The sequence below is a fragment of the Microdochium trichocladiopsis genome (assembly GCF_020744255.1).
Source record: "Microdochium trichocladiopsis strain MPI-CAGE-CH-0230 chromosome Unknown B0I36scaffold_13, whole genome shotgun sequence".
NCBI classification, from domain to species: domain Eukaryota; kingdom Fungi; phylum Ascomycota; class Sordariomycetes; order Xylariales; family Microdochiaceae; genus Microdochium; species Microdochium trichocladiopsis.
The window spans coordinates 337247-355854 of NW_025763556.1; the positions used below are offsets into that span (position 1 = coordinate 337247).

The 18608-nt window shown below is 58.4% G+C and overlaps 6 protein-coding genes across 6 annotated transcripts; 2 read left to right on the forward strand and 4 right to left on the reverse strand.

Moving 5' to 3' along the window:
- Positions 1–559: 559 nt before the first annotated feature.
- B0I36DRAFT_338387 (FAD-binding domain protein) lies at positions 560–2544 on the reverse strand. Its single transcript, XM_046155748.1, has one exon. It carries the CDS (start codon positions 2231–2233, stop codon positions 878–880), a length of 1356 nt encoding a protein of 451 aa, XP_046005164.1. The 5' UTR covers positions 2234–2544; the 3' UTR covers positions 560–877.
- A 618-nt stretch (positions 2545–3162) lies between these two features.
- B0I36DRAFT_299089 (uncharacterized protein) lies at positions 3163–6607 on the reverse strand. Its single transcript, XM_046151971.1, has 4 exons — positions 5715–6607; positions 5617–5644; positions 5080–5553; positions 3163–5018 (listed from the first exon to the last, which is right to left on the reverse strand). The coding sequence occupies exons 1-4, from the start codon at positions 6149–6151 to the stop codon at positions 3423–3425; spliced, it is 2535 nt and encodes an 844-aa protein (XP_046005165.1). The 5' UTR covers positions 6152–6607; the 3' UTR covers positions 3163–3422.
- Positions 6608–7362: 755 nt separating this feature from the next.
- On the reverse strand, positions 7363–8355 carry B0I36DRAFT_369181 (uncharacterized protein; the record flags this gene model as incomplete). The annotated part of the gene is made up of 3 exons (XM_046159733.1): positions 7363–7662; positions 7795–7880; positions 7992–8355. The coding sequence occupies 3 exons, from the start codon at positions 8353–8355 to the stop codon at positions 7363–7365; spliced, it is 750 nt and encodes a 249-aa protein (XP_046005166.1).
- Positions 8356–11985: 3630 nt separating this feature from the next.
- B0I36DRAFT_255119 (aquaporin-like protein) lies at positions 11986–13367 on the forward strand (the record flags this gene model as incomplete). Its single annotated transcript, XM_046150855.1, has 3 exons — positions 11986–12278; positions 12347–12756; positions 12817–13367. 3 exons carry the CDS (start codon positions 11986–11988, stop codon positions 13365–13367), a joined length of 1254 nt encoding a protein of 417 aa, XP_046005167.1.
- A 1192-nt stretch (positions 13368–14559) lies between these two features.
- On the forward strand, positions 14560–15393 carry B0I36DRAFT_338393 (uncharacterized protein). The gene has a single exon (XM_046155749.1). It carries the CDS (start codon positions 14700–14702, stop codon positions 15327–15329), a length of 630 nt encoding a protein of 209 aa, XP_046005168.1. The 5' UTR covers positions 14560–14699; the 3' UTR covers positions 15330–15393.
- Positions 15394–15747: 354 nt separating this feature from the next.
- B0I36DRAFT_389167 (uncharacterized protein) lies at positions 15748–16524 on the reverse strand. Its single transcript, XM_046161297.1, has 2 exons — positions 16473–16524; positions 15748–16359 (listed from the first exon to the last, which is right to left on the reverse strand). The coding sequence occupies exon 2, from the start codon at positions 16336–16338 to the stop codon at positions 15961–15963; it is 378 nt and encodes a 125-aa protein (XP_046005169.1). The 5' UTR covers positions 16339–16359; positions 16473–16524; the 3' UTR covers positions 15748–15960.
- Positions 16525–18608: the final 2084 nt, after the last annotated feature.

Below are 18608 nucleotides of genomic sequence, written 5' to 3' on the forward strand. Positions count from 1 at the left end.
TGGAATTAAGAGCTAAAGAGGCAGGAAATGGGCCTGATATAATCAGATTGGCGGGGCGCGACCCGAAGCAAACAAAGCCACTTCGGGCTGATAAAAGCTGGTTGGTCGTTGATGTCGTCCCTTGCCGCATTGGCGCACCTCGAGGTGGAGTCAAAGTCATCCGCTGCTAATAATAATGCTCGCTCCTCGCTCCTCGCTCGTCCCAGCTAATCCCCAACCAGCCTCGCACTTGATCTGGGTTTGGGGCTTGCCGTACCCGGCTGGCCAACAAGCGCAGGGTCCCCTGGGCATAAAAAGCAAGGGCCATTGACCTCTTTGTATCCAGCCGGCGATCTGAAATGTGGAATGTCTGCTTCGAGTTGAAATTCTTAAACCTTTCTTGCTCCGGCATGCTGGAGCTGGACGTTATTTAGTACAAACTTTGCACCCGCCTGCCCCAGAGAAGAGGTTCGAGCCCAAATCTGGCCCAAAAGGGCTATGGCCGACCCGTGGGTGGTCAGGGACAGCGCCAATCAGTAGGGCTGACGTGAGGGGGTGGATCCCGGCTGCGGTTCAACTGAGCAGCCAGAACTCTCTATGCCTTGGGCTCTAGCTTGCTCGTACCTAGGTAGAGTCTATTCCCAGCCTGTGCTAGCCACCGTCAGCCCGGGCAAGACTCCGATGAACAGGGTATGGAAGCCTCTGAGTGAGGGGTTAAGCTATCAAGTCGGTCATACGCGAAAATGAAGCCAAACTGGAGGATAGACAATATGGGACCATGCATGCCCTAGGTGTTCCAGTGGCTCAATCCCGGCTTGATAGTCACAACAGCTTATGCATGCTGCTTGCAAGGCCCAGGGTTCCTCTCTATACGCCGACACACACTCTATAACCTTTCCTAACCCACCTGAAGACTATGCTCGTCAATATTGACGCCCCACTGCTTCGCGGCACTCGAATAGCTCTTGTGGACCTCCTCGCTCCCGTAGACCCTCATGATCTCCTCATACTCCCTCGTCAAGCCCTGCCTCCAGCCGCCGGCCTTGGCTATCATGCCGCCCAGCAGCGCAGAGTCCCTCAGCGCGGTGTTGGCGCCGTTTCCCCCAGCAGGGGTCATGCTGTGCACCGCGTCCCCGATGACAGTGACCCGCTCGTCATTCTCCCACTCGGGGACCCCCGAGGGCGTCGAGCAGGTGATTTTCCAGAACGCGGCCTCGGAGTCGATCATCTGGTCCACGAGCGGCCGCACCCTTGGGTGCCAGTTCTTCGCGAGGTCCCGGGCCACGTCGGCCGCGGGCTGGCCGATGACGGAGAAGTTGTCGCCGGGCGGGTTGATGACCCCCGGGACCGCGCCCATGGTCCAGCCAAAGTTGAGGCTCGGGTCGTCCATGTCTCCCGCGCGCACGTTGGTGATCATGAAGACACCGCCTTTCGGGTGCGACTCGTCCCGGAGCGCCCACACGCCCTCGCCCAGGGACTTGAACGCCGTGGTCGGCGCCTGCCCGTGGATGCCCCGGGCCCCCGTGTCGTACACCTTGAGCCTGCCGCCGGATACCTGCTTCGCCGTCTTGGAGTAGATGCCCTCGCCGCCGATCAGCATGCTGCCCAGGACGGACCTGGTTCCGTCGGCAAAGATGGCGCGCACTCCAGCAGTAGTCCCAGCAGGTGAGGTCGAGTGCTCGTACCCCGTGACCGTGTGTGACCACTGGATGTTGGTCTCGCAGCCCTGCATGAAGAGCCGGCGCATGTCGCCGCGGGATATCCCCACGATCTTGCCGTCGCGCGACAGCAGAATCTCCCCACTGCTCTTGTTGCCGGATGGTGGTGTTGTTGCCGCCGAGGAGTCTGTCTCGGAACCCGACGCCGCGCCGGTGACGGATCCCGGTTCCCCACCACCACCACCAACATCCAGGGAAGGCAGCTCCTCACCCGTGAGGGCGTCGATGACCGTGAACCCGGCCGCCTTGGCCCCCTTGGGAGCGTTCGTCTTGCCACAGGTATCCCAGAACAACTTCCAGTGCTCGGGCTCCAGGACGGACTCGATGGCGGCGAGCCCCTCCCTCGACAGCCGCAGCCGGTAGCCCTGGGCGCGGAACGAAACGGACGCGTCGCGCTCGTAGATCAGGAACGGGATCCCGGCTCCGCGGAGGGCCTGCGCGAGGAGCAGCGATGCCAGGCCGGCGCCGGCGATCAGGATCGGCAGGGGCGCTGTTTCTGTAGTAGTAGCATCTGTTGTTGTTGTTGTGACTGCCATTGTTCCCTCGACTTTTGTTGCTGTGAGCTACGAGCCACGGCAAGAAGGATAGAAAGGTGGGAGGTTCACGATGACCCTGCGCTTTTCGCGTCTCGAGAAGTAAGGGCCGCTCAGGAGTTTCGATAAGCTAAACTCCTTCCTTCCTTCCTTGCCCACTAAGACCTCAGTCTCAAAGGAAGGAGGTGATCCCAGAGCGTCCGTCTGTCAGTCTGCGGTGAGACGAGGTTTAGACTTGTCCGGAATTGAGCACGAATTTCTGAAGAACTAGATTTCAGGCGAAAAAGCTTGCTAGTCGTGAGCATCAGTTGACACTAGTCTTTTTTTTTTTTTAAAAAGAAGCGGGCGGACGCGATACCCTATAAATCATCAACTTGAACCCACCCCCTCATTAACGGCCAACCCTGCTGGGCCTTAAGGCACGGTAAGCACCGTGCAGGGAGGGGATTGCGTGACTGTCCCCACCTCTCGCGCGCGCACTCTTTGTCCCTTTCCAGCCCTGGCCTCCTGCAATCGGTATCAGTAACTTTCCCGCCGCAACTCTCTCAGGTCTGGGCGGCCCCGAGGGGTAAGCGCCGGGGCTGCGGGTGGGGGAACCCTACCAGCTGTTCTACGTGGGTTGCGTAGGGCTGTCGTTATTATTAAGCCGCAACCCAGTCGCCCCGATCCGCCGCGCTGTCCACAGGTGTGTTGCTGAGCAAGGTGAATTAGAAATGCTTGGTCATCAATCCAAACGGAAAACCACAGTGGTTCCGGGACCACCACCGAGGTTTGATTGGCCAGTAACTCCGCCTACGAGTTCGGACTGAGTCCCGGCCCCCTCGGCCAAAATGTCCTATCTTCGGAACGCTGGGCAGAGAGATAATCAGCCCGTTTTATTTAGTCACATGTTTTTCTTCTGATACAGCGGCTGGAGTGTTGCGAGGGGAGGGGAAGAGTGGCAAGTCGTATATGATTTCATATATACTAGATGCTATTCCTAGGCTGCTCTTCCTGCCCCTGCGCCATCGCCCATTCGCATCTTCCGCTCTGATATGTACAAGAGTGCGAAAAGAAGCAAAAGCAGGGCCGCTGAAAAGCCCAGAGGGGTGTTGTGTTTCGCTCAATCACTATTGTTACAGAAAACAAAAGGGTAAACCCCAGAAGCAAATGAAATCGCAGTTCCCATAGCCAGGAGGCAGGAAGATCACAGCTAGCGCCCCCCTCCTCCTCCTCCTCCTCCCCCAGCAGGAGCAGCACCAAGACTATCCCAGTCGATGTTGTCCAAGTTCAGCGTCTCGAGCGCCTTGTGGTCCGGCACAACGACATTGTGCTGGCCCCGTCCGGGTCCGGGTCCTGGCATCATGCTGGCCATTGACGATGACGCCGCGGGCAGCGGGGCGAACCAATTTGCCATCGGCCCGCCCATGGGCGGCGATGCCGTCGCGGAGACCTGCGGCTGAGGAGGTGAGAGACTCCCCGCGGCTGTGGTAGCCGATGTGCCTGTTCTCCCAGCCGTAGAAGGGGTAGTAGAAGAGGCAGCAATGTTCGCGGAAGGCGGCGTCGGGGAGGACCAGCTCATCCCCATGATTTCGTCGCTGCCACCGCCGCCGCCGCCGCCGTTAAACTCGTCAAACAAGCCCACGCCGCCACCAAACCAGCTATGCATGATCGGCATCGAGAGCGTCGGGTTGAACAGGTCCGGCGTGAGGATCATCTCGTCGTCGTTGAGTGAGGAGACCTCGGTCTCGGTGTAGAATGCCGGCGACGACGTGGACGTGTTGCTCGTCGTGCTCCCGCTATTGTTGCTGTGGTAAGTCGGATCCGAAGCCCGGATCTCGCGGATGTAGCCGAGGATCCGGGGCGGGGCGGGCAGCGGCATCTGCGAGGTGGTCCCGATGTTGGCATTGGCATGGGCCTTGACGCAGGCGTCCCAGGCCGGGAACAGCGGGTTGAAGAGCTTCATGAACGGCGCGACCTCCTGCCGGAACACGGTCTGCAGGCGCACGGCAAAGTTGTCGCTCATGGCCTCCCACGCGCGGCTCGCGTGCGGGGACAAGGGCCGCACCCTCAGGCTCTTGGCGATGATGAGGAATGCCGGCAAGGGGAAGTAGAAGCCCAGGAACCAGTGGTAGCGCTTGGTCAGCGGAGACGTCATTAGCTGCTTGTCGGCCTCGAGCATGCCTATGGCGTGGACGATGGCCGCGTCCCAGTCCGATGCTGACGGGCGCTTGCCGTTCGGGTCGGCAAAGGCCGCGAACTGGCGCCACAGGCCAAACCGGGCTATGTACGAGTAGGCCGTCCACTTGGCGAGGTGGTGGAGCGGGTTGGTCTGGTCAAAGTATTGGAGATAGCGCTCTTCCAGGTGGCGCTGCAGCCCCTCGAGGTCAAGGCTGCTCGGGCGCGCGATGGGCCGCAGCGAAGCTGCCGAGAAGTCGAGGTGATAACTTGCGTGCCGAAGGTAGTCGCCCAGCTCGGCGCGGATGACGCTAAACACGGCCTCCGTGCTGCGGCCGCGCACGGGCTGCAGCTCTTTCGATTCTGGCCGCAGGTCCGTGTCGCTGAGGTTGAGCGGTATCCGACAGTCCCAGGACGGGTTGAGCTGCGAGTTCTTGTTGTCCGTCTTCTCGGCCGCGCGCGAGTCAAAGAGCACGAGAGACCACCACAGCTTGCGCCGCATCTCGGCCTCGAAGGGGGTCTCCTTGGCCAGGCTGGCTTCGTTGTCCATGCCAAGCCGCTTCGCGAGGCGGATGGCGATGGCTAGCAGCGAATATATTGTCTGTGGGTGCGTTGTGCCAGCCAGTGATACCTATCGAGTTTTCATCAGTATGACGTTCTCTTCACGCAACGCGCGTGGGAATACGACTCACCAGGTACAAGTAGTACGCTGTAAGGGCGTCACGACTCGTCGTCTTGAGTATTCCGCAGTTCATCAGCGCCTGCTGGCATCCAAAATGATACCGCAGCAGCAGATCCTGCTTTGACGCGACGAAATACGTCACGCACTCCTGGGGCGTCAGGCTGATGATAGCCATGGCGTATATGCTGAACATGAGGGCCTCGGTGACGGGGTCGATGGACGCGACGTGGCCGGCGGCCTCGATGATTCGTGTCTGCAGTGACGGCGTATGAGTGACGGCGAGAAGGGGGTTGACGTTGTCCATGTACGTCTGCCAGAGGCGGAAGATCTCGGCCGGGCCCGGGTGGAGAGGTGAGAGGTCAACAGGTTCGACGCGGGTGCCGAAAAGCATGTGGTCCGTCTGCGAATAGATGCGGTCCCAGAGCTTGCGCACACCAGCGGCCTCGATGGCGGTCTCGCTGTCATCGGAGTCGTGATCGACAGCCTGTCAAACGTTAGGGAGTGATCCTTGAACTCGAGCTGTAGGGTATATACGAGGGTGACTTACCGGGTGGCCCATGGCATCCCATATGTCTCTGCGCAATAATGTCAGCCACGGCTCAGGAGCACACACAGGTGCTCTCATAGCAGGAAAAGAGTACATACTTTGCCCGATAATCTGTCTCAGGCTTGTCACTGCTATTTGGTGACTGGGCCTGTGTGGAATGCTCATCATGATGGCTTTGGTCTTGGCCCGTCAGGCCAGCGAGGTCCTTGCCCAGTGGCGGGTTGGGCTTGTGGAGGGGCTCAAAGTCGATGTTGTGATCTCTGAGGAGCTGCTCGTAATGGCGCAGGCGGTCGAGCAGCTCGCGCTCGGGGAAGCGGCGCCTGCGCTGGCGCGGCAGGAGGGTGGCCGGGACACACTGGGCGCCGGAGCGGGTGCAGTTGGCACAGGGGAAGCGGCGGTCGCACTTGACCTTGCGCTGCTGGCAGAGGAGGCAGGCGAGGACGCGCTGGGGCTTGGAGCCGGCGCCGGCACCGGAGGCGTGGGTCTGACCCGGGCTGGAGCCGTCGTCGTCGTGGTCGGTGGGAGAAGGCTGCATGGTCACTGACGCCCTCGTGGGCCGGACGGGGCCGAGACGGAGCCCGAGCAGGCGCGGCGATGGCAGCGGCAGCGAGGACACGGGCTCAGATGAGAGAGAGGGCCGGCCGGAAGCGCCGGTCTTGGCGGAGCCGCCGGGAGGCAATGTCAGACGTCACGCAGGCAGGTTGGTCTGGTCCGCCGTGCCGCGCGTGGCCGAGGTGGGCTGGGCAGGACTGGAGGGGGCGGGGAAAGCTGATGCGTTCGTGCGGGCGGGTGGCAGGCTCGTGCAACGGAGCGGGTGGTGATGGTTGGTGCTGGCGGGCTCGATGTGATCCCGAGCAAGCTGCAGACTCTGGCTGGCGGCCTGGGGTGGTGATATGCGCTTTTGCTTGATATTATGCGGGAGAGGCGCGGCGCAAAAAGATGGTGATGACGTTCCCGCGCGAGCGTGCCAAGCAACCGGGCGGGCAAGAGCAGCGCGGGTGCGGTGGTGGGGTTGGGGGGTTCGCACGGTCGGTGGATGCCTGCCAGGCAGCCCTACGCCTCAGGCACCACCACCATCCCACAAGGCGGCCGGCAGGGCAGGTGGCCACAGGCGGCACCACGCGGCACAGGACAGAGGCACGTACTTCAAAGTTTGGTGCAGGCACCAGGGCTGCATCCATCACCAACAAGTATCACTGGACACTCCCCAGTCGTCTCGATCGACTATACTACCGTTCTCTCGATACCCCCCATGGGTAGCCTTGGATCAGAGAACAGCCACCTGAGACATACTATACCATCCCCATCTGCTGCGACCCAGTTTGCCTGCTCCTGCCACCAAGGGTTTCCACATGTGTCCGCAACCCAGCAGATCCTCACAGACACTGCCCAGCCGGACAAAAACGGGCATGTTTTCAAAAGGGTGAGAGCTCTTTGTTCATGTCCACCAAAGTCTCGCTCGTGGGTATCTTGTCTTCATCTCGAAGCCTCCATCCCAGTGCCGGCGCATGATCCTGACCCCCGACCAGCCGGCAAGTCCCGTAAAGTCCCCGGCCGCCATACCGTTACATTGCGCACAGAGAGAACCGACAAATACAAAAATAAAAAGTTCCCGGGAGGAACCCCGAAAGAAAAGGCCCATGACGCATGACGCATAAAAATGCAACCCCGTGCATGCGGCCCCACCGCTCCCGCCCATTCCGCTTGCAACCCTCGACTTCGACTTTCAACCTCGGGCTTCAACTTTCAGTCCTGCTGGTGGAACATGACATCCCGCCCGCCGGCCCATGCCTTCTCCACCCGCCAGGTCCCAAACTCGAAGCTGCACGCCCCCATGATCTCGGCCATGACCTCGTGCGCCTCATCCGACATGTCCGGGTGCTCGACAATCGACATCGTGTCCACGTCGGGCGTCTCGTACTCGATAATCTCAAAGAAGTCCGGACACGGCAGCGACGCCCCGTTGCCCGCGCTCCACCACGACGTCTGCGCCTTGAACCGCGTCGTGCGCACGAACCCGGGGAGCTGGGCGAGCTGCTGGCAGTGCTGTTTTGGGGTAGGAAAAGTCAGCACTGTTTCCTCGATGCAGGGAGGGAGGGAGGGAGGAGGGCTGTTCCTTGCTGAGCAATGGGGCGACCGGTGTATTTGTGTGTGTGTTTGTCAGTCACAAAGACTTACGTCCTTCGTCCACCACTTGTCGACGAACTCGGGTGTAATGTCACCGGTGATATCCCATCCTACTGCGAGGAACGACTTGGTCTCGGCTGTAACATCCAGGCCAGGTCAGCAGGTGGATCCCGATCCAGTAACAAAACCTTGCGTACAAACAGAGAAAAAAAACAGGGAACAGGAGTGGTTTTCTTTTCTATACTCACACAAAGGCTTCTTGGCATGATCAAACACATCAATCAGGCTGTACCACCGCGCCTCAAAGTCAATCAGGTCCCAGTAACCCCCGGACTGGGGCGTCAGCTGCGTCGTGTACGCGGGGAGGGACTTGAACTCGTCGCTGTCGAATATCGCGAGGTCGTCGGTGGCCAGGATGGCGAGGTTGGGCCGCTCGAGCGGCTCGGCGGCCACGGCGCGGAAGACGGTGTTGATGCTCCTGAGGCCCAGGAGCTGCGGGATCATCTCGGTGTCGTACCACTTCACAAAGGCCGGCCAGGCGAGCTGGTCGGGCTTGCGGAGCCGCGAGGCGGCCCAGAAGATGCCCGGGCCACTGAGGCCTTTGTCCTCCATCGCGCGCGTGATGGCGGGGCGGGGCGAGAGATCTGCGGCAGGAGTGCTTCTGGTATGGTGAGGCCCAAGGACGGGGGGTCCACAAAGCCGTGTTGTGGTTGGAGAGCAAGAAGGAGAGTGCCCTTTTGTGTGTGTGTGTGTTCCAAAGCGAAGCGGTTGCGGTGCAATGTCGTTGCGTCGAGTCGGCGCACACGCCCCGTGCTGCTGCCCGTGGTGGAGACGGCGGCGTTGCGACGGACACGGGAATGGAGACGGGCCGGGCCTGGTGGACGGGTCCCGGGGCGGATTCGATGGAGTGAGTGGGAGAGCACAGGTGGCCGAGAGATGGGTCTGCTGCAAAACGAGGAGGAAGCGCCGGGACGTGATGTGACGTGATGGCGGGAGAAACCTTCGAGAAGGACAGACCGAGGCAGCAGAGAGGACGGCTGCATAGGCAAGTGAGGAGGGGCCCTTTTTGAATGTCGTGCGTGCCGTGTGGGCAGGCCGCTGGAATGGGCCAGGCGAGCGCCAGGGGAGCGAGTCCGGAGTCGGGCTGCCCGTGCTGGGGTCCTCCAGTCCGCGAGCAGTCAGTCGGACGCAGGCAAGGCAAGACAGGCTGAGCTCGTCAGCTCGACGGGACATCCATGGACGCCAATAAGGTTCAATAACGATAAGCCACGGGGCGGGGAGCCCTAGCCGGGCACGTCAGAGGACTTCAGCTGCTGTTCCCTCGGCTGCCTCTGTGCCGTGCGATCAGCATCGAGTAACTAGTAAATACTAGTCAATACCCCTGAGCCTCTCTCTGCCTTGTCGCCTTGGCGGCCGCCTCTCCCATGGGTTTGGCCCCCGTGACGAAACGACACCTCAGCCCTCCAGGCCAGCAGCCAGCAGCCGGCACACCACACGCACGAGACAGTTTGCAAACACGGGCCAGGTGCTGGTGGTGGTGCCGGTGCCGCCCCTGGCTTACGTGCGTGCTGCGAGACAGTCAGGCTCAGCTCAACCTTGGACCTGACGCACAATCCTGGTTCCGTCGTGCTAGTGCCTGCCGGACAGGGAATGGTTCCTCCCGCTCCAGTTCGCTTCTAGAAAAGCGCCCGGCCCCTGTGGCGTTCTACAACGTGCCGGCCCGCCACTGCCTACATGCCTTGGAACCAGGCCCTGCTGCTTGCCAACCAGCCGCTTGGATCCTCTCCACACCCTTGGGGCCATTCCTCGCCGACTTGCCGTCCTAGCAACCTTTCCTTCTGCAGACGGCCGACCAGGCACAATCGTCTCGACCCAGACGGCTGGGAGCGCACTAGGCCGATCGCACGCCCTGCGGCGGCGCACCTTCGAGCCTTTCTGATTGGAGAGCCGTGTGCTAGATACCTGTCAGGCGCCCAAGTCTTGATTGCGAGAGCCGGGCCTTCGGTGTTTCTGACCCCTGATGCTGCGCTCACCGCTCCTTACCCGTCGGATATCCCCCACGAGTCGCCGAGTCATTGACATCTTGGCCATGCAAAAATTAATGAACCTCGGAAGCCATGCCGCATGCATTGGTTTTTTTCTTTTGGCCGAAAGGCAGGCAATTCCATGGACACGAAATGGCAACGTTGCGCAATTTTGTCGCCGAATGCGACCGCACGCACCACCCACCATCGATGGATGCCCTTGGTTGCAGCGGCGGGGCCGTTGGGTTTCATTCCGCATGGGGGTTTTTTTTCCGGTGGAGATTTGTTACATGGATTCGACAAAACTTTATACATGGGTTTTGAGGCGGAGATTTTCAATCATGGCCCAGGCAAACGGAGACTTTTGGGTGATCGTTGGTTGGGGCCACTGACAGCTATGACCATGTCCAGACAGGGAATGACAAGGTTCTGTCACTCATGCCTGGTGCAAAGCTTAGACATCGACACGTGGGTTGCGTCTTCGTCAGGGTCTCGGCTTGTCATCAAAACACAAGCACAAGCTCTCCATCAGAAAAACAAGAGGATCCAGCCAGTCCTGTCTCGACCTGCAGAGTGGCAAGTATCCCAAGGACAAGCCGCCGAGTCGCGGGCTCCATGCTATCGCTGCGCGGCAGCGGGTATTGCACCCGGCACATCCCGCTTCCTCGTTCACATCTGCTCATGAGAGTTTCGACAACGACCTGCCGTATTTGCCATGGGTTGCATTTTGTTGATGATCAATTGACGAGCGAGACTCACTACGAGCGTACTTACGGCAGCGGGCTGCCAACAAGGTGACCACCTGACGTTTCTATGGTCGACGAGGCCACATATCTTCTGAGGAGACATGCGGACATCCATCGGCCACTACTCCTTGCTGGGCGGCAACTGTTCCCTTGCTCAGCTGGCGAACCAGATACCCATACCGGTGTGGATAGTATGCCTGCAGGCCAGAAAACCGGGAGTATATTGTACTATTTGTGATGCCGCTTCGTAAGCCGGAAATACGATTGCCTCGGTGTTCTGGGCCATTAAAGCACTGCGTTTCTATATATCCATAGGCAGCTACCAGCATCCGGTAAGAGACTCTCGGCCGCCGGACCAGATCGAGGAGTCAGCTGTACCCCTACGCTTACATCAATACAAGGCCTAAGTTCCCCTCACTCGGATTTTCTGGTCAATGCAAAGAACGGCCGCACAGATCTACGTACTTTTGTAGCAGGAGCATAGGATCAGATCACTGCCACAGTCGTAGTGACATTCGCTCATCTTACTGTTTGACTCGGGGTTTGGCTAGCTTCCAGCTATGGGAAGTATAGAGCCGGAGAGCCGCTCGTCCAACGGTTATGCACAAATGCAATTGGAAACTAATGAGCTTGGGGAACACGCGGAGGCGCGCGGATGCGGGAATCGCGCCAGCGGCGACTAGGTACTAATTGCGTGTCGCTGTGGCGGCTGAATCCTCCGAATTATGTCTGTGGGCACCATGATGCGTACATGGGATGTGAGAATGCAAAAGGATCACTACAAGCTCAAAGATGACGTAAGATGATCCAACGCCAATGACGTAAATGGAGGACTTGTGGTCCACATAGTCTAGTGTTCGATCCTTTGGGACGACCCTTGGGCTCGATAAGGTTTAAGCCGGGGCGGCGCCTCTTCGTATCTGCACGCTAGATCTGACATGAGCCTAGTTAGGGGACCTGAGAAAATGCAATCGGGCGGAAAGGTACCTTCGTAGTATTGACGCGCCTGGGGCCCGGTACTGCTTAGATCCGGACCGCGTGCGCGAAGGTTTCCCCGATATGATTTCCGCATGCTGGCTGAGCCATCTGCGACGCCAGACGCAAGGAGAAGCTCCACAAGCAAGACACTAAACTAGACCGCAAAGAGTCGTTTGGTGTTGCTTCACACGCCGGAAAGAATTTGGCGGTGATGTAATCGAGGTTGTGGTGGTGGAAGACACTAAGCATTCTATTTGCTTTTCTTCTGAACACATTCCACATCAGATAAACTTATGCCTCGCGGCTCCAGACAAAGCTTTTTGCTTTCCCCGCAAACTCATTGATCCCAACGTGCGATCCACGGACGATCGCCCCTCAACATGCCAGCCATCTCACATGCCGAGCCTGCGGCCCTCGAGGAGGGTCGCGCCCACCAGAAGAATGGGCACACGAAGCACCATCACGGCCACCACGCGAGCAAGCGCATGTGGCAGATGGCCCAGGCCCGAAAGCGGAAGCGGGAAGCTGCTCGCCTCCAGAGCAAGCTGCCCGGCGTGCTGCACTCCGACAACGCCAGCGTAGGCAAGCTCCGCAAGAGGCTGGTCATCAAGAACGAGGTCATCGCGGCGGTCGCGGAATTCTGCGGGACTTTCCTCTTCCTCTTCTTTGCCTTCGGCGTCGCTACCCAGGCTGGTCAGCAGCAGCTGTCGCAGAGCGCGAACGGCAGCACCCAGACTGCTGGTACTTTAGACAGCAGTCAGCTACTCTACTCTTCACTTGGCTTTGGGTGCGTTATATTCTTCCATATCAAATTGGGCCCAATGGCATAACGAAAACCCGCTAATCGTGCCACAGATTCTCCTTGGCCGTGAACGCATGGGTCTTCTTCCGTGTCTCGGGAGGCCTGTTCAACCCCGCCGTCACGCTGGGCTTGTTCCTCTGCGGCGCCGTCACCTGGTACCGAGGTGCGATTCTGTTCGTCGTCCAGTTCGTCGCCGCCATCGCCGCGGCCGGCGTTGCCCAGCTCGTTATCCCGGGCGGCATCAATGCCCGGACGAGGCTTGGTGACAACGCATCGCTTGCGCAGGGCTTCTTCATTGAGATGTTCTGCACCTCGTTGCTCATGTTCGCCATTTACATGCTGGCGGGCGAGAAGCACAAGGCGACGTTCATAGCGCCCGTCGGGATCGGTCTCGCGCTGTTCTTGGCCGAGATGTTCGCCACTGGCATCACGGGCGGATCGCTCAACCCTGCTCGCACGCTCGGTATGTTATTTTACTTACAAATTGTCAACACACACGTGAGCTTGACTAACAAACGTCCAGGACCCGACGTTATCGCTGCTTCTTTCGACCAATCCACGTGGATCTACTACACAGCCCCATTTGTGGGCACGATGCTCTCCGCCGCAGTGTACTGGGCGCTCAAGGCATCCCACTACGAGACTGCCAACGTGGGCCAGGACGACGGGGACACAGAGGCGCTGATCCTGCGCGACGTCCGGGGCAACGTCACCGGTGCCGTCCAGCGCGTCGACGCCTCCGAGGTTCCCCACATCCCCGGCCTCGACAACCGATCCACGGTGTCCTTTGCGAACCATCCAGACGGTATGATCACTCCTCACATCGAGGCCGGGGGCGGCGGCGGCGGCGGCGGCGGCAGTCGCGCCCCGAGCATCATCACGACCGGTCCAGAGGGCGATCGGGCCAGCTTGTACTCCCCGGCCACCGCCGCCGCGGGCCGCGAGAGTTTCGACGAGAAAGAAGGCGCCCTGCTTCAGGTGGACCCGGGACGGCAGAATGGGGCCATCGGGCAGGACAATCACGCCGCAGGCGTCGCTGAGACGGACTTCTCGCAGGGCAAAGCTTCTGCTTGAGGGACGGCATTCCACACGAGCCACTGTGGTAAGCCGCATATGCGTTGGAGATAACAATGAGCCATAGCGCTGGATCTGCAGCTCAGCACTTGGGAGTCCCAATGAAATGCTCTTCGATGACAAATATCCCAGCTTATGCTAGACCAAATTGTGTATCTCTACAGGTGTCACGATCCAGCCCCCGGGGTCAATCCTCTGGCTGGGTGCCGAGGTTCGCGGTTCCGCAAGGTAGGCAAGCCGTCGTACTAATTTTGACACTCAAGTGTTGTCTCTCCTTGGGTTGTCTGGGTTTTCGTGGCTCTGAGGAGAGACACGACGCTCAAATTAATTGAATGACTGTTCCAAGTGAAGTATGAGAATAACACTCAGATCAATCGCGGTAGTTCAAAGGTATTCACCATCTCCCTGGGAGATTGTCCGTTCTATATGTGCCTTTGTCCTTCATCGTAGCTCCCACTGCTGCGGTGGCTAAGGAGGCTGGTCGTGGTTACATAATACGCCGGAGCTCTCCGCAAGTCTGCCCGATGACGCGGCCGTGTTCGTCTTACCTGGTGGGCCATACAATCCCCTGTTGGCTTGGTCGTTACACCTGGGGTATGAATGCTGTGACCGCTCTGGGCTTGAGGCATTTGACCCGTAAAGATTCCCAGGCAGAGACTAGCCTTCCGCTGTTGATCACGCTCGCATCCACTATTGCTTGGATGCGTGTCTTGACCCTCGCTTTACCGTAGATTTGACGCTCGTTGCAAGTATGCAAGCCGGACGCGTGCAATGCCCTCCAAGCCACATGCGACAACCCCTGTTTCGGGTCGGGGTCCGCAAGTCTGGGGATCCCCGTCGCCCAGGTTTGAGATGCTGCCCGGCCGGGCTACCCCAGGCGTTTGAACGCCACCAAAACAGCCATCCCGTCTGATTTACCGCGTGTCAGGGAGCGCTGTGCCCTGAACTGCGGGTACGGCCATGCAACGTGCCGGACCTTCGCGCACCTATTCTGGGGGCCAAGTCGCCCAGCCGCGACGCCGCGATGTCTCATCCGGTGTTTGATCCGACCAGATCCATGTGGGGTATCGTGGCAAGCAGCGTAGTATCAACATCATGGCAAAGAATTAGAGTTAAGATGTTCGAGCGACAGAGGTATATAATAAGACGGCTCACGCTTTTCGTCCCATCTCGAATTTCCATCCTCATCCGCCATCCAACAGACCCAAACCAAACAATCTTTCATTTCTTCAGAGTTGATCTCATTCTTAACACGAGTTGATCTCGTCTAAGCTTTTTACTCTTATAATCTTTCCATCCAAGATACCCATTTCTTTCCGATCAATCGCCAAGATGAAGTTCAACGTTTTCCTCATTGCCGCTCTGGCCGCCACCACCTCTGCTCTGGCTATCCCTAGCAACTCAGAGTCTGGACTGGTCCTTCGTCAGAACCAGAACAACAACAATAACAACAACCAGCAGAACAACCAGAACAATGGCAACCAGAACAACCAGAACAATGGCAACCAGAACAACCAGAACAATGGCAACCAGAACAACCAGAACAATGGCAACCAGCAAAACAACAACCAGCAGCAGAATAACAACAACAACAACCAAAACAATAACAACAACAACAACAACGGCGGTGCTACTGCTGGTGATGCTGCTGCGGGTGATGCTGCTGGAGGAGCCGCCGACTTTGGCAGCTGCACACCCACTATGGACTTCCAGCTCGGCCGCGCTGGCCGGAAGGCGACCGAGGGCACCTTCCTGCCTACGGACGCCAAGGTGGCCCAGGGCCAGCAGGACGCGCTGAACCCCAACATCATCACCAACCGCATCTGCGACCAGCTCACCAACGTCTGCGGCGCCAACGCCGCGGCCAAGGCGCAGTGCCAGGCTGCCAAGGCGCAGGTTGCCGCGCTGGGCACCAAGGATGCCAGCACTGCTGCTGCTTTCAACCAGGCTTTGGGCTTTTAAGCAAGTTGTTGTAGTGTAGTTACAAGCACAGTCTTAAAATAATATCATGCCTTGAATGAAATGCATTCTGTCCTTACATCCTGTCTGTCGTGAAACAAGTGAATAGGACGAGAAGATTGAGCCGCTGGCCTTTAAAGGGAGCTGGCTATCTACATGTTCCATTACCAGCAAGTCCTGCTGATGTATTCGGATTTAATGAGCGGGGTGATCTCGCCAATGCGGACGTCTCCTCCTGCCATCGCTTTGCCGTGGTCGCCCTCGGGTATCTCGCGACAAGCAGCAGCTTCGTGGAGGTGATCCTCCTCGATACCGAAATGCTACGCGGCGGCATTGCAGTGAAGTTCATCGTCGCCGGCTCATGGGCAATCATCTATGATAGCTGGTCGGCTCAGCAACAAAAATTCAATGATTTGTTCGAGCACTCTAACACTCGGTCTCAGACCCACGAGCTAATCTGGGCTTCGTGTAAACATTCGCCAATCTTGCTATCGGCGCGCATTCCATTTCATCTCTGATATCCAGCAACTAGAGACAAATACTTCTAGCTAGCACCACCAACAATCATCGCATGCTTCCTTTCCTGCAAGTCATCCACTCAGGTCCGCTCAAGCCAGGAAAGCCCTGGGACGTATCAAACGCAAGGAGTCTCCTCGTACTTGTTCCAGTAACAGTACTGGCAGCTGCCCTTGGCGCACGGGCCACAGGTCGTCGAGCTGGCCTTGGTCTGCTTGAAGCACACCTTCGTGTCGGGGTCCTTGGTCCAGTAGACGTGCCCGCTCTGGTAGCCGAGGCAGAACTCCTTGACGAACGGGTACTTGATCATGCTCTCGCAGCCGTTGAAGATGGGGCCGTGGAAGTGGCGCACGCCGTCGTCGGTGACCAGGCTGACGATGTGGAGTGAAGTGATGGCAGGGCCGGCGACGCCATTGATCTCAACGTACGCGGCCAGCGCGGGCCCGGGGCTGAGCGCCAGGAAGGCGAGAGCGGCTGACAGTGAGGGCAAATGCATGCTGAAGGTGGGCTGGAGCTGCTGGAGAACAGGTCAGTCTCCGTGCTGAGGCGTGATGTTTGCTGTCACTTGACAAGACGGAGGCGCGACTGTGGGACATGAATTGCTGACATTTCGTCACGGACTATGCTCACCTTGGTTCAAATGTCACGGTCACGCTTGTAGACGTTGCTCAGCTCGAAGGACTGAAAGTGGTGGGAGTTGAGGTCTGACTGTGAAGCCCGAGCTTCTTTCTTATATACCCCTTAGACCTACGACGTTAGAGCGACATCGGAACGATTGTTGAGGTGTGTCACTGTTGACCGCGCTTTTGCCCTTTCTTCGCCAAAGGCTGCCGAGGAACGTTACGTGCAGGTGCTTCAGGTCGGTTAGCAAGCTCGTCTGTTGACGAAAGCTCAAGCTTTGCGCCCAGTGCAGGCGTATGCTCGGCCAAGATTTGCCGCGAGTCGATCTGAAGGGTCCAATAATAAGGTTTATCTGGGGACCTGACGTCAACGGGAGGATTCAGCCATGGGTTGGTCCAATGTGGCATTGGAATCCTTCGGGACAGGGACCGGATTGGGCAATATGTGTTCACCATGCCCCCGGCATCCGGGGAAATCCCAGGGGCCATTCTTTCTCGTCAGAAGAGAAGCTGGTCCAGCTACGCACCTCCGCGGCACATGCCGGCCCAGCCGGAGGATACAGGCAGATCTTCGTTGGGGTCATGAAAGCGGCATTGATGCAGCTGAAGAGGGACGAGCGATGAGTAATGCAAGCTTTCATCATGGAATAGGTTGGCGTTATGATAGGGACCAGAGATACCATCGGTATAATGATGGGACTTTACTCAAAACCGTCTTGGTACAGTTGTGCGTTGCTAAACACGGGTCGAACAGCTCGGTCAAGTCGCATAGTGGCGCCATCGTACGGTTCAATTAGAGACAAATTGGAGAGGCCACGCACCCAAGCTGCGAAGTCTTTCAGCCAGTACTCGTTGTGTCACCCGCAGTGAGCATTGTCGACAAAGGCAACTCGTGATCAGGCTATCGACAGTTACATATGAGAGGCGCCTTGTCAGACTCCGTCACGCCGACTGCTCCAGCCCAGGCTGCGATAACATATTCACACTCAAAGAGGTCGCCAGTACCACCAAAATGACGATTTCCTGTCAGCAGCGTCCGGCAATTGTTTTTGTCCACAATGGTTCTGCCGCACCAGCTCGATACTGCAGGAGCAGCATCTTTGAAAGAAGAAATTGCCGTTCGTGTTGAGACCACTGACTAAGCATATTCAGTCCAGGTTGCGCTCCAATTGACATGTGTATGGCTGCCTGCGTGGTATTATTTTGGTGGCGTCCAGGGACTTGTTCTCGAGCCGTTCGAGCCGCTGAAATTAAATGCGTCGCGTCAGCGCTAACCAAAGCTTCAGCCCCGCTGCTGCTTCGCTGGCTGGGGATAAATACGATCTGGCCGTGCTCCGCCCCGCGCAATCTCGGATTTTCCATCGTGGCCCCGCAAGCGCGTAAGGCGAACCTCTCCCTCGGCTCTGGTGTGCAGAGGCGAGCTGAGCAAGGCCTTCTTCTGTAGGCGGGCGTCGCAATAATTACGCGTGTACTCTGTACTTAGTGCAGCCAGCCAACAACGGAATGGGACTTCGCTGTAATTTCCGCGTGGGGCTTGAAGGAGCCTCGGCCGTCATGCAGCCGAGTCAGTTGTACAGCAGCATCAGTCTTGCTTCCTTGCGGATTGGCTCACGGCAGCTATTGGCGACGTCAGCTGGACGAAATGGCCCAGAGCTGCCTACTCAATTCACATAGATTTGAACGCATCCAAGGCGCTTGCCTGGGTCGCCACTGGGAAAATCAAGAGACAAGCACGCTAGGGATATTGTCCTCTTAGTGTTTCTTGGCTGCTCCACCCGATCGATGCGGCTCAAGATTTGAAGCCCGCTAGTGTTGGCCGCCGTCCATCAGATGCCAGCAAGTTCCAGGGCTCTTGTACCATAGCAAAGGTAATTGCCAAGCGCCTTGGCGGTTCACAGGCTCGCTCACAGACGAGGAGACTCAGCAAAACCGGCCCGACCGCATATCCACCCAGCAGCAGTGAGGGAGTAACGGTCGACTAGGGCTGTGGCTCGAAGCTGGCGAGTGGCGCTTTTTGCACTTTTGGCGCCCCCCTGTCTTCGTGGAAGGTGGAACGACCAACAGCCTTGGCCAGGTACCGCTAACAACCCCCCCAAATCGTGTCTCCAGTCTCATCGAGATGGGCTGGCTGCATTCCCGGCGCTGA

What these genes read in the sequence shown, in the direction of transcription:
- B0I36DRAFT_338387 (XM_046155748.1), bottom strand. Translation starts at nt 2,233, where the DNA reads ATGGCAGTCACAACAACAACAACAGATGCTACTACTACAGAAACAGCG.
- B0I36DRAFT_299089 (XM_046151971.1), bottom strand. Translation starts at nt 6,151, where the DNA reads ATGCAGCCTTCTCCCACCGACCACGACGACGACGGCTCCAGCCCGGGT. An exon ending in GAGACAGATTATCGGGCAAA is followed by an intron (nt 5,645 to 5,714) that starts GTATGTACTCTT and finishes ATTATTGCGCAG; the next exon opens with AGACATATGGGATGCCATGG. An exon ending in GGGATGCCATGGGCCACCCG is followed by an intron (nt 5,554 to 5,616) that starts GTAAGTCACCCT and finishes AACGTTTGACAG; the next exon opens with GCTGTCGATCACGACTCCGA.
- B0I36DRAFT_338393 (XM_046155749.1), top strand. Translation starts at nt 14,700, where the DNA reads ATGAAGTTCAACGTTTTCCTCATTGCCGCTCTGGCCGCCACCACCTCT.
- B0I36DRAFT_389167 (XM_046161297.1), bottom strand. Translation starts at nt 16,338, where the DNA reads ATGCATTTGCCCTCACTGTCAGCCGCTCTCGCCTTCCTGGCGCTCAGC.